At 43.7% G+C, this 12834-nt stretch overlaps 1 protein-coding gene across 3 annotated transcripts in view; it reads right to left on the bottom strand.

Annotated features, from left to right (window-relative positions):
* NHEJ1 (non-homologous end joining factor 1) overlaps positions 1-12786 on the bottom strand; it is a 94731-nt gene extending 81945 nt beyond the window's left edge. Inside the window, exons 1-3 of one of the 3 annotated variants that reach the window (XM_033230192.1) lie at positions 12155-12786; positions 9687-9863; positions 8970-9182 (exon numbers count right to left, since the gene is read on the bottom strand). In XM_033230192.1, coding sequence (XP_033086083.1) covers positions 8970-9182; positions 9687-9863 — 390 coding nt within the window. In that variant the 5' untranslated portion in view covers positions 12155-12786. Of the gene's footprint in view, positions 1-8969; positions 9183-9686; positions 9864-11552; positions 11972-12017; positions 12038-12154 lie in introns of those variants that run through there. The other 2 variants (XM_033230194.1, XM_033230191.1) reach the window with 2 other exon arrangements.
* Positions 12787-12834: the final 48 nt, after the last annotated feature.

Genomic DNA, 12834 nt, shown 5'->3' with positions numbered 1-12834 from the left:
TGTTAAAACAGAACCAAGCCCCCTATCAAGAACTAGCCTAGGAAGGTATAAGCCAACCCACTCTACACACAACCCTTTTTTTTTTTTTTTTGAGAAGGAGTTTCGCTCATGTTGCCCAGGCTGGAATGCAGTAGCACGATCTCGACTCACTGCAACCTCCACCTCTCAGGTTCAAGCAATTCTCCTGCCTCAGCCTCCTGAGTAGCTGGGATTACAGGCACGCACCACAATGTCCGGTTAATTTTTGTATTTTTAGTAGAGACGGGGTTTCACCATGTTGGTCAGGCTGGTCTCAAACTCCTGACCTCAGGTGATCTGCCTGCCTCAGCCTCCCAAACTGCTGGGATTACAGGTGTGAGTCACTGTGCCCAGCCCACACACCCCATTTGTAACAAGAGGTAAGAAGAATGCAAACACAGCCATAATGCTGTACAAATAGGGTAATACTCTCATATGATAAAGTATAGCTATATAGAATAATCATTTAATTCACCTACACAAGGTGTCCATTAACCCGTCAAAAAAAATAACTAGGCCGGCACAGTGGGTCATGCCTGTAATCTCAGCATTTTGGGAAGCCAAGGTGGGAGGAGTGCTTGAGTCTAGGAGTTTGAGTCCAGCCTGGGCAACGTGATGAAACCCAGTCTCTACAAAAATTACAAAAATTAGCCAGACGTGGTGGCACATGCCTGTAATCACAGCACTTTGGGAGGCCGGGGTAGGCGGATCACTTGAGCTTAGGAGTTTGAGACCAGCCTGGTTAACACAGTGAAACCCCGTCTCTAATAAAAATACAAAAAAATTAGCTGGGCGTGGTGGTGGGCACCTGTAGTCCCAGCTACTTAGGAGGCTGAGGCGGGAGAACGGCATCAACCCAGGAGGCAGAGCTTGCAGTGAGCTTAGATCGCACCACTGCACTCCAGCCTGGGCGACAGAGCAAGACTCCATAAAAAAAAAACAAAACAAAACAAAAAAAAGGGCCAGATAGTCGATATTTTTCCCTTTGTGGCCTATCCAGTCCCTATTGCAACTACTTGACTCTCCTGTTGTAGCACAAAAGCAGCCACAGACAATATGTAAACAAATCAGGTGGCTGTGTTCCAACAGAGCTTTACAAAAACAGGCAGCAAGCCAGAACTGGCCCATGGCCATAGTATGCCAACCCCTGTCCTAGACCTGAAAAAGGAGTACTTTTAGACAAGATACCCCAACAGGCTTGAAATGAGGAAAAGGTACTACAGTGTCCCATAATATGTGCAAGCCAGACTCACCTGGATCCAGATCAGACATCTGGCCTCTTTCAGACCTTTGTGTTTTCATTTTCCATTCATTTTCTAGGTAAAAGTTACTACTAAAAGTTCTAATTGTGCTTTGGCTCAAATTAAGAGGAAAATACTTTTTTCCACATTTCTGTTAGATTAGAAAAGACTGGATGTGGGGAGGTGGAAAGAAAGGAAGTTAGTGGCAGCAGCTTTTATACCAAAACCAAGAACCAAGAAATGGAAGGGTTCTGGCACAGAGGGGAAAGCCAGAAATAAAGTCCAGCTATAGATACTAGACTCTTCCTTCTACCACACAGCACATCCCAACCTGGCACTGACCCCCAATTGAGGTCCTTAGCAAAAACTTAACCCTCTAGGAAGTACTGTTCAGAATGTGGCAGAAGTTCAGCTTTGGAAAAATTTATCTGCTCTACACTCAATCTTCTTTCCTAGGAATTGTTTTGTTAAATTTGGTCCTGCTGGGCAGGCATGGTGGCTCACACCTGTAATCCCAGCACTCTGAGAGGCCGAGGTAGGCGGATCGCTTGAGCTTAGGAGTTTGAGACCAGCCTGGGCAACATGGTGAAACCCCATCTCTACTAAAAATATAAAAAATTAGCCAGGTGTGGTGAGCCGTGCCTGTATTTTCAGCTACTTGGGAGACTGAGGTGGGAGAACTGCTTGAGCCCAGGAGGTGGAGGTTGCAGTGAGCTGAGATCACACCACTGCACTCCAGCCTAGGTGACGGAGTGAGACCTTATCTCAAAAAAAAAAAAAAAAAGTTTGGTACTGTTTAAGTAGATCAGGAGGAAAACAGGCAAATACTTGTATAAATGACAGTGAATATTTGATGAGTTGAATTGAAATAATTGTCATTACTACCCAAGCAGCAACACCATCTAATTGGTGGCAGCACTGAAACAACAGAAACTCCTAAATTAATAACCAGCTTCCCTCTGGATAGCTACCTCAGTATAAATTTCTTTAAGTGACAGTAAATATTATATAACAACATGAAACATGACAAGGAACAGATTTTAATTAATACCATGTCTAATTAAATATGATAATGCCATACCAGGCAACTGAAATTATCTATCAGACCCCAATGTCTATTTGGTTTTTAAAAAGTTTTTTTATCAGTAAATACTGTAACTGCCAAAATAATTTCACAGGATTGGGTTACATCATTCTGAATTACTGAGGTATAATTCATTTCAAAGTCATAGGAACACTAAAATGATTTCCCTTACACCAGATAGCCTTAACTTAATGATCAATAGAAATTTTGAAAATATGTGTTAATGGGCATATGAGAGACTAGATAAAATGTGTAAAAAAATCCCAGCACTTTGGGAGGCTGAGGTGGGTAGATCACTTGAAGCCAGGAATGAGAGATCAGCCTGACCAACATGGTGAAACCTGTCTCTACTAAAAATACAAAAAATTAGCCAGACATGGTGGCACGCGCCTGTAGTCCCAGCTACTCGGGAGGCTGAGGCACAAGAATCACTTGAACCTGAGAAGCAGAGGCTGCAGTGAGCCGAGATCATGCCACTGCACTCCAGCTTGGGTGACAGGGAGAGACTCCATCTCAAATAACAATAATAATAATAATGATAATAGGCCGGGCACGGTGGCTCAAGCCTGTAATCCCAGCACTTTGGGAGGCTGACACGGGCGGATCACAAGGTCAGGAGATAGAGACCATCCTGGCTAACATGGTGAAACCCTGTCTCTACTAAAAAAAATACAAAAAAAAAACTAGCCAGGCGAGGTGGCGGGCGCCTGTAGTCCCAGCTACTTGGGAGGCTGAGGCAGGAGAATGGCATGAACCCGGGAGGTGGAGCTTGCAGTGAGCCAATATCGCGCCACTGCACTCCAGCCTGGGTGACAGAGTGAGACTCCGTCTCAAAAATAATAATAATAATAATAATAATGATAATAATGAGTAAAGAGTTCAAAGCAAATCCACAGACACTATAAGGAAAAATCTTGAAGTGCTTTAGGATGTCAGGGACACTTCCCGTAATTGATAGACAGCAATATATGAAGATATACAGTTCATCAGTCAATTCAACAGGTATCTACTGGGTTCCTAATATGTACTCTGACCCTATGAGGCCACTGCCATCAAAGAGCTCACAACAGTTAAGGAGGTTAGGAAGTGTAATAGATATAAAAACAGGAGTTGCTAATCTTTTTCAGAGGAAAAGCTATTCATAATTTTCTCCAAAGTCTTCAGATTTTCCATAGAAATGTTCATAAGTCATAAGCAGGGGAACAGAATGATAGGTCTCCATCTCAAGATGAATCAAGCTGGATGTGGTGGTACACACCTGTAATCCCAGCTACTCTACAGGTTAAAGAGGGAGAATCACTTAAGCCCAGGAGTTCAAGACCAGCCTGGGCAACATAGTAAGACCCCCATCTCATAAACAAACAAACAAATAAACAAAAAAGATCAAGATGAATCGTATCAGGAGATACAGTGAAGGCTGGAGTACAGTAGTGCCATCACAGCTTACTGCAGCCTTGAACTCCTGGGCTCAAGTAATTCTCCCACTTCAGCCTTCCAAGTAGCTAGGACTACAGGCACATGCCACCACACCCAGCTATTTTTTTTATTTTTTTATTTTCTTGTAGATACGGGTTTCACTGTGTTGCCCAGGCTGGTCCCAAACTGCTGGTCTCAAGGAATCCTCCTGCCTTGGCCTCCCAAACTGATGGGATTATAGGCATGAGTCATCATCCCCAGCATCTCTTTTATTTATTTATTTATTTATTTATTTAAAGACAGAGTCTCCCTCTGGCCACGCTGGAGTTCAATGGCACAATCTCAGCTCACTGCAACCTCCACCTCCTGGGTTCAAGCAATTATCTTGCCTCAGCCTCCTGAGTAGCTAAGATTACAGGCATGCGCCACCATGCCCGGCTAATTTTTGTATTTTTAGTAGAGACGGGGTTTCACTATGTTGGCCAGGCTGGTCTCAAGCTCCTGACCTCAGGTGATCCGCCTGTCTCGGCTTCCCAAAGTGTTGGGATTATAGGAGTGAGCCACTGTGCCTGGCCCCAGCATCTCTTTTAAAACGAAAAGTTATGGAGTTGAAATATTTGCCCTCACAGGTCCACTACAAGGCTAAACATAAGTAACATTTCATATGTGCCTTTATTTAATCCTCACGACTCAATAGTAAGGTTGTGATTGATTTATTTTACAGATGAAGAAACTGAATCATAAAAATTCAGTACGTATCCAAATTAATACAAGTAGTCTCAAAGTGGTGGAGCTGAGTTACAAATTCAAGTCTGCTGGTTCCAAAACCTATCTCTTTCTGCCACTAAGAAACCTTTGGGGCCAGGTGCGGTGGCTCCTGCCTGTAATCCCAGCACTTTGGAAGGCTGAGGCAGGTGGATCACGAGGTCAGCAGATCGAGACCATCCTGGCTAACACAGTGAAACCCCGTCTCTACTAAAAATACAAAAAATTAGCCGGGCATGGTGGCGGACGCCTGTAGTCCCAGCTACTCCGGAGGCTGAGGCAGGAGAATGGCGTGAACCCGGGAGGCGGAGCTTGCAGTGAGACAAGATCGCACCACTGCACTCCAGCCTGGGCGACAGAGCGAGACTCCGTCTCACAAAAAAAAAGACAAGAAAAGAAACCTTTGGATGTGGCTCCTAGGAATCAAAAAATGTCCAAAGACATGACAAATCTGAAAGCTAAAATGTGGAATATCAAAATTTATATTCGATATTAGAAAGAACAGACAACAGGAAACAGAAAGAGATGAAGTCTGTTATAAATGAAGATGGACTCAGTGTTAGAACACAGAGACCTGGGGCCAAGCGCGGAGGCTTATGCTATAATTCCAACTCTTCGGTAAGCCAGTGTGAGAGGATCGCTTGAACTGAGGAATTCAAGACCAACCTGGGCAATATGATGAGACTTCATCTTGAAAGAAAAAGAAAGAAAAGGACGGGGAGAGGGGGAGAGAGAGAGAGCAAGCAAGCAAACAGAGACCCAAAACCTAACATATTCCATAATACCCTTGCAGACTTAGGAACCATTAGCTTGTTAATGTGAGTATGTTATGCTGGAGAAGTATGAGGAACCGGTATTCTCCTCTTTTCTGTACAACTGGAAGGAGTTAAGCTGCATAATGTCTCTGAAAGACAATTTGGCATTATGTTATGTGGCAAGATTAAAAGATACAAATATTATTGACCCAGCTATTCCACTTAGGGGAATTTACTCACACATTTACATGCAGAAAAAGTAAATACAAGGATAGTTACGATACATAACAACAAAAGACTTAGGTGCCTACTAACAGCAGATCAATTAAATATATGATACATTCATGAAATTAAATGCTATGTTGCCATTAAAAATCACAGGCTGGGCGCGGTGGCTCACGTCTGTAATCCCAGCACTTTGGGAGCCCGAGTTGGGTGGATCACGAGGTCAGGAGATCAAGACCATCCTGGCTAACACAGTGAAACCCCGTCTCTACTAAAAATACAAAAAATTAGCCGGGCGTGGTCGTGGGCGCCTGTAGTCCCAGCTACTCTGGAGGCTGAGGCAGGAGAATGGCATGAACCGGGAGGCGGAGCGTGCAGTGAGCCGAGATCATGCCACTGCACTCCAGCCTGGGCGACAGAGCGAGACTCCGTCTCAAAAAAAAAAAAGAAAGAAAACACAAAGGTAGGTCCTCTGAATGTGTTGATATGAATAATCGCTAAGTTCTTTTTTTTTAAGACTGGCCAAGTGAAGCGGTGGATAAGTTCTACAATTAAGTGAAAAAAGGAAGGTACTAAACAGTGTGTACAGCATGATACTATTTGTCAAAAAATACATATATACACAGATATATATTTGGTTATATGAGGATATATATACAGTATATACACATATAGCTTTAAGAATTCACAAGAAGCTGATATTGGTAGTTGCTTTGAAAAAAGAAAACGAGGGACTAGGGAAAGGGGTAGAAAGATCTATTTTTTCACTGTATACACTTATATGCTGTTTGAAATGTTTGCTTTTTTCAAGAATTACTCATTCAAAAAAATTAAATGAAAACGATCACAAGAATGAGTTACAAACAAAAATTATGACTGTGTGACCTTACAGACATACACACAAGCCTGAAATAGTATCCACCTACATCCTTACCCGTGTCCACTGGCTCTTTTTCCATATAAAGCTCTCTCAGGTTCAGGCATTTCCCTAGGGGGGCATTCTTTTAATGGTAAGTATTTTATTTTAACTTGAAGTACAATTGTTCATCAATTGCTCAAATCTAATTTCTTCCTATGGTAAACCAAGACTCATCCCTCCCTAAACACTGATGTCTCTTTCCTTTAATGTAGTTCCCCAATTAGAGGAATTTGCCTAGAATAGCTAGTTTTTCTTTACATACTTTTATATTATATTGTATTCTATATTACATGTTATATTGTATCATTACATATTATATAATATATATTACATATCATTATATATTATCTTAATATAGATTAATATAACATATGTTAACATAATATGTATTATATATTACATATATTATATGCTAATCTATATTATAAAAAAGATATTATATATTATAATTGTAATATCATTATACTGTAAGGAACATAAGTGTTCCTTACTGTATTCTTTTGAAAGAAGAAACTATTAGAGTCCATGAGCCTCCAAGGAGAACTGCTTCCACAATCACACTACGTATTCTGCGTTTCTAGGTCCATGTAATGCAAAATGAGACTAGCTATTGCTAGGGATTCCCCAAAGGTCACTCAAATGGTTTGGTCCCAGAACAAACATTATTGAGGAAACACTGCCCCCTGGTGTTACTTAGAAAGTTTAAATGTTTTAAATGAAATAGATAAAATATGGGATGGGGCCAGGCTTGTAATCCAAACACCTTGGGAAGCCAAGGCAGGAGGACTGCTTGAGGTGAGGAATTCGAGACCACCCTGGTCAACACAGAGAGACCCCCATCTCTACAAAAAAAAATTTTTAATTTTATTTTTTAATTTATTTTTTAAATTTTATTTATTTGCAAGATGGAATATTTCACAAGAAATTCAATTAAAATAAACAAATGTGAGTATATGCTAAGCACTGTTGATAGGCCTTAGAAGTTAATAAATGAATAAGTAATTCTCTCAGCACTCAGTTCTAGTTTTACTGGGCTCCAGATCAAAAATAAACATGAGCAAACAGTTTCTCAAAGTCTTTCTATCCAGTCTTCTATTGATGTCAAAGCATCACATCCCCTGTGGGAGACTAAAGAAGAAAAAAATGATGTCCTCTTGTCTTCCGATCCCTCTGCTAACAAATCTATACTCTTAGGCTTCGCAAAGAAGACCCTGTCCCCTAAAGTGCTACTGACTGAAACCCTGTCTGTTATTCCAGAAAACTAGTCTTTAACGTCCACTCTTAATTTCTAATAAAATCTCTTGGGAAACATAAAGCTATGAGTTAGTAGAGGATATTATCCCCCTACTCTCTAAAAATGAGGCTTTGGACCAGACTATTCTGGGATTCAAATTCCAGCTCATTTATTCATAAGCTGATGGCTTTGGACAAGTTACTTTCAATGTCAGTATCCTACTCTGAAAAACAGGGACAATAATACTTATCCTGAAGGACAGTTGCAAGGATTAAATGATGAGATAATGTTTAGAAAGGTACCTAACACTGGTACATATTCTACCCTGTTGCCAGAATATTCTTGATAAACCATGAATTGGATCATATAAAATTCCTGTTTAAAGTTTTTCAGTGAATCCTGTTGCCTTTGAGATAAAATCCAAACTCATTAGAATCCTTCAAGATCTGGCCACTGCCTCCCTCACTTCTCATGCCTTCCTATCTACACAGCAGTCATGAAGTTCCCGAACTTGCCCCTCACTTACACATCTCTACACCTCTCGCCTACAATGACTTTTCTATTTATTTTATCCTACTCATCTTCAAAACTCAGCTCAGTAATAGTCTCTTCAAAGAGGTCTTCTCCAATCCTCAACCATCCAGGGTCTACCTCAATCAAAGAACCTATCATACTTTATCATAATTTCCTGTTTGTCTTCTCACTAGATTATGAACTCCAGGAAGAGGCTATATTGTTTCAGGTCTGGATAACCAACAATTAGCCCATAGTAGATGCTTTTAAAATGCTGAATAAATTGGCTGGGCACAGTGGCTCGCGCCGGTAATCCCAGCACTCTGGGAGGCCAAGGCGGGTGGATCACAAGGTCAGAAGATTGAGACCATCCTGTGAATGGTGAAACCCCATCTCTACTAAAAATACAAAAAATTAGCCGGGTGCAATGGCAGGTGCCTGTAGTCCCAGCTACTTGGGAGGCTGAGGCGGGAGAACAGCGTGAACTCGGGAAGAGGGAGCTTGCAGGGAGCCAAGATCACGCCACTGCACTCCAGCCTGAGCAACAGAGCAAGACTCTGTCTCAAAAAAAAAAAAAAAAAAACTGAATAAATTAATCAATGCAAAAAGACACTCAATACTCTGCTCCTTTTGCAAGGAAAGGATGTAACAGTCAATAATCCTTTTTGTCTTCTGTCTAGTCAAGGAAAGTTTTCTGATTGGAGAATTTCAAAGTTTGCAAAAAAAATAAAAGCACCTAAAGCTTCATCTCAAAGCAACTGGCATCCCTCCCCCAACCCCATATTCAAATTGCACTTACCAGGGAAGGACTAGCTAGGATGCAGTGGAAATTCCAATAGAAGGGGAGGCCAGAGAGCTCACTCCGCACCCGTAAAATCAGTGCATCTGCCACATGATCACAGGAGAAGGTAGCTTCGCTAGGGTGAGCAGCGTCCTTCAACAATGGGCGAAGCAGATTATCCAAATGACAGAGGAAAGCCGCAGGAGGAGCAGTGAGCCGCTTGTTCAGCTCCTAAAGAGACAGCAGTGGTACACAGTAAGGGTGCTAATAGGAAACTAATTCCCTCATAAGTAACAGCAAAGGAAAGCACTGGTTAACATGAAGACAACGGACATGAGAGGAAAGGGAGAGAAGATAAAAACATCACAACGGGAAAGAAGAAAACAAAAAGAAGAGAGTCACAAAGATCAACTGGCCTACTTCAAAATTCTGCCTGGGGCAAAAAAAAAAAAGGTCTATCTAGATCAAATAATATATTCATTATCATGCATAGGGTAGAGAAACTAACTTTTCTCTCTCTTTCTCTCTCTCACACACACACACACACACACACACATGAAGATTCCAGGGCTACAGGCAGAAGTACAGGACATTAACTGGAATTGTCTCAACCCAATTCAACCTTCCTTGGGAAACTACAGGCCAGCAAGCTGGTTAATGTTCACATCCCGGACCTTCACTAGGAAAGAATGGTATCCCCCACCACCTCACAGTAGTACTTCTCTTCATACTTACCTTGGCTCGCTGGCTGACCACACTAGTGTCCACCTGTTCATGCCACACCCGTTGAAGATCTGAAACCAACAAGGCATAGCCCTGCTTGCTGATAAAAACCTTGGCCAAGAGGGAGTTCTCAGCAAGCTGTAGCCACGCCCACGGCTGCATCAACAGACCTTGCTCCAGTTCTTCCATCTGCAAAAAAGTCCTCATTTAGTAAAGTGCCTCAGGGTCATGCTGGCCTAAGGAGGGTACCACCTAAACCACTCTGTATCAACTAAAATCTCATGAAAATCCTCCCTGATAAAACAGAAGGCATGGATTTACGTTCTCCCAGTATACAACCAGCTGAGCACTGACTTTACTACCTTTGGCCACTAAAAGTATATTTAAAATCTTGAGGGGTTTTTTCCCCCATATTATGTTCCTAGAGGACAGGAAATCTTTCTTCTACAGTGTTTAAGCCTCAACATGTTGCTGTTAGTATTTCTGCTTTCTAATACTATAGCATAATGTGGAAAACTAAACCCTTCTTATTCCACTTTTATCACATTGCTAATAAATATGTCACGGCTACCCTTTCCCAGAACTAGAAGAGAAGGAATAGTTCTTGTCTTATAAAACATCATAAATCATAGTGTCAGGGCCAGGAAATTCAAAGTGTTTGATCATTATCTAAAAACAGAGTTTAGGAAGCTCTCAGGATTTTTTTTTTTTAAATCCCTAAAACAGCGATTCTTAATCTAGAGTCAATGCATGTGAATCCTCTAGAATTGTATGAAAATGTTATGCATACATGCATATATGCACGGGGAGGGGGAAAGAGGTCTACAGCTATCATCAAACTCTCAAAGGGATCCATGACACAAAAAAGAGCTAAGAACCTGTGTCCAGGAGCAACAGAAAAGACCTAAATTTCATTTCAACAAGAACCAGAATGACTAGGAAATCATGAATACAAGGCAGAGCACATCACAGAGGTAAAGACTGAATTAACTTCCATTTAACGCATCCTCCACCTTCCCACTCCAGTGCACTGCCACCAATAACACCATGCCCAGCCTGAAACCCCTGCAAAACAACTTTTCTATCTCAGCAGCTAAAGTAGTAGGCTTAACCTAGTAGACAATCAGAACTACGGCTGCTTGACAGAGAATGTGATTGTTTTCCCTGTGGCGGAGAAAAAAAAGATGACAATTTCCTTCATTAATCCAGCCTACAAATACAAAATGAAGAGAAGTACCAGGAAGGAAAAATTTAGAATGTAAATAAAGAAATTCCTTATTAAGTCTGATTAAGACAGTCATTTCCCCTAGTTTTTGAAGTGTGACTTGTGACATAACATATATATATGCATACATATACATATATATGGTGATCTTTCTTTACGGCATCCTCAAAGCCTTGTGTTTGGAGGATGGTGTTTCCGTCACATTTCCCACATGCTGCTCTTATGGGGACAGAAGTGGTCATGGGATGATTAAGCTAGTCCTAGCTGGACAAGAGCTCCACATTGCCAAAGGTCACAAATGCAAATAAAGTCGCCAAACCCTTTCATCTCCCTTACGGGCACACCCCAGTGTACTCAGTGTACTCCGTTGCCAAAATTGGGTTTACTATTCTAGCCCATTCCTTCGGAAAGCCCGGAAGTTCAGAACCCTCAAATTGATGGGTTTTGTTTGTTTGTTGAGTAAAGGGGGAGGAGTTTAAAATGCGGCCAGCAGTAACCGGCCCTATAAAAAGGCGGCCTGACACATTGGGCACCAGACCCTGGCTGCCTGCTCCCACCACACGCGTCCCGTCCTGCGTCCGAGGCCTCCACATTTCACCCTTTTCTTTTTTTCCTTCAAGGTTGCCTTTAGCATCCATATTAACCAGATTTACGGGTTTATTTCTCTTGAGTGGAGGGGCGCTGAGGGGCATCCCGGCGGAGGGGTCCCTTGAGAACCGTTATCTGCATCGAGTTCCGCTCCTCAGCAGTGACTCCTCTGGGCAGTTCCTCCGACGCCCTGCAGAGGGCAGTAGGGGCCCAGAGAGCATCCCGGCTGGGCCCTGCCCGGTCCCCCTGGGAGAGCGCGAACCCTAGGTCCCGTAATCACAGCCCCACCCCAGGAGCCGCCAGGCGTCCTGCTTCCACCCGCCCCAGCTAGAAGAGCCTTCGCCATCCGCCTTCCCATTTCTACAGCACTGGCTGCACTGGGACGCGGCTCGGGATCCTTCAAGGGGCAACAAAGCCGGCCACTGGAGGCTTCGTCGCACCACACAGGCGGCCAAGGAATACCTTCACTCGAGCCCCACCATCCACGCCTGGCCGCAGCCGGCGGACTGCGCACGCGCGGCCCCGCCTACCTCCGCAGGCCTGCCCTGGTCCCCGGCAGCGCGCGCTCCCTCCAGGGAGAAAACCCCCGAGCCAGGCCCAACCCGCCGCGTCTGAGCAGCCCTTCGCTGGCTTGCTCCTACCCAGACTCGAGTGCGATTCCACCTACCGTCAGCGGCAGCGAGAGCGCCCACCCTCCTCGCCGCACGCACGCACGCTCTCTTGCCCGCTCGCGCAAACCGAAAGGCCTAGAGTAAGAGGCCGATTCCCCCCCCCCCAAGAGGAGGCAGGGTCTTGGGACAGAGGGGCGGGGCCTATGCCTGGCATGGGCGGGGCTTCTGGGCGTGGGACGCTGATGAGAGGAGCGCCGCAGTGGCAGGGTAACTGGAGGAGAGGCCGGGCGGCCAGCTAGTAGAGAGGTAGTGGGGCGGCTTGGAGTCACGCTGGCCGAGTAGAAGGAATAGCGGGCGAGGCGCAGGAAAGGGGAGCCCGGGTTTGGATTTGTCAAACTTGAGTCACTTCTCTTCCCTCCGCTACCTGTCCGGTCTCTTTTTAACAAAATAAGGCATTGAAATTCCGTGGGTAAGTTCTCTCAGGTCCTCCACCAGCACTAGAGTTGTTGAAGGAAGGAGTCTCCCAGGCATAAGTCCCATTATCTGATCTCATCCTTTACCTCTCCTGCCTCATTTCTCCATCATCCCCGTACTTAAGCTCACTACTGAGAAATTTGAAACCCCTCAGCTATCTTGGACTTTGTACAACTCATGGCTTTGCTCAAGCTGGGCCTCGAACCTGAAAAACCAAAAATCCTCCTCATTTGTCAAGGCCATCCTCATTGCTTCTTGCATA

This window comes from Trachypithecus francoisi, unplaced genomic scaffold, assembly GCF_009764315.1.
Source record: "Trachypithecus francoisi isolate TF-2019V2 unplaced genomic scaffold, Tfra_2.0 Lachesis_group13, whole genome shotgun sequence".
Classification (NCBI taxonomy): domain Eukaryota; kingdom Metazoa; phylum Chordata; class Mammalia; order Primates; family Cercopithecidae; genus Trachypithecus; species Trachypithecus francoisi.
The sequence above is the reverse complement of the archived record's forward strand: the minus strand, read 5'-3'. Positions and strand labels throughout refer to the sequence as shown.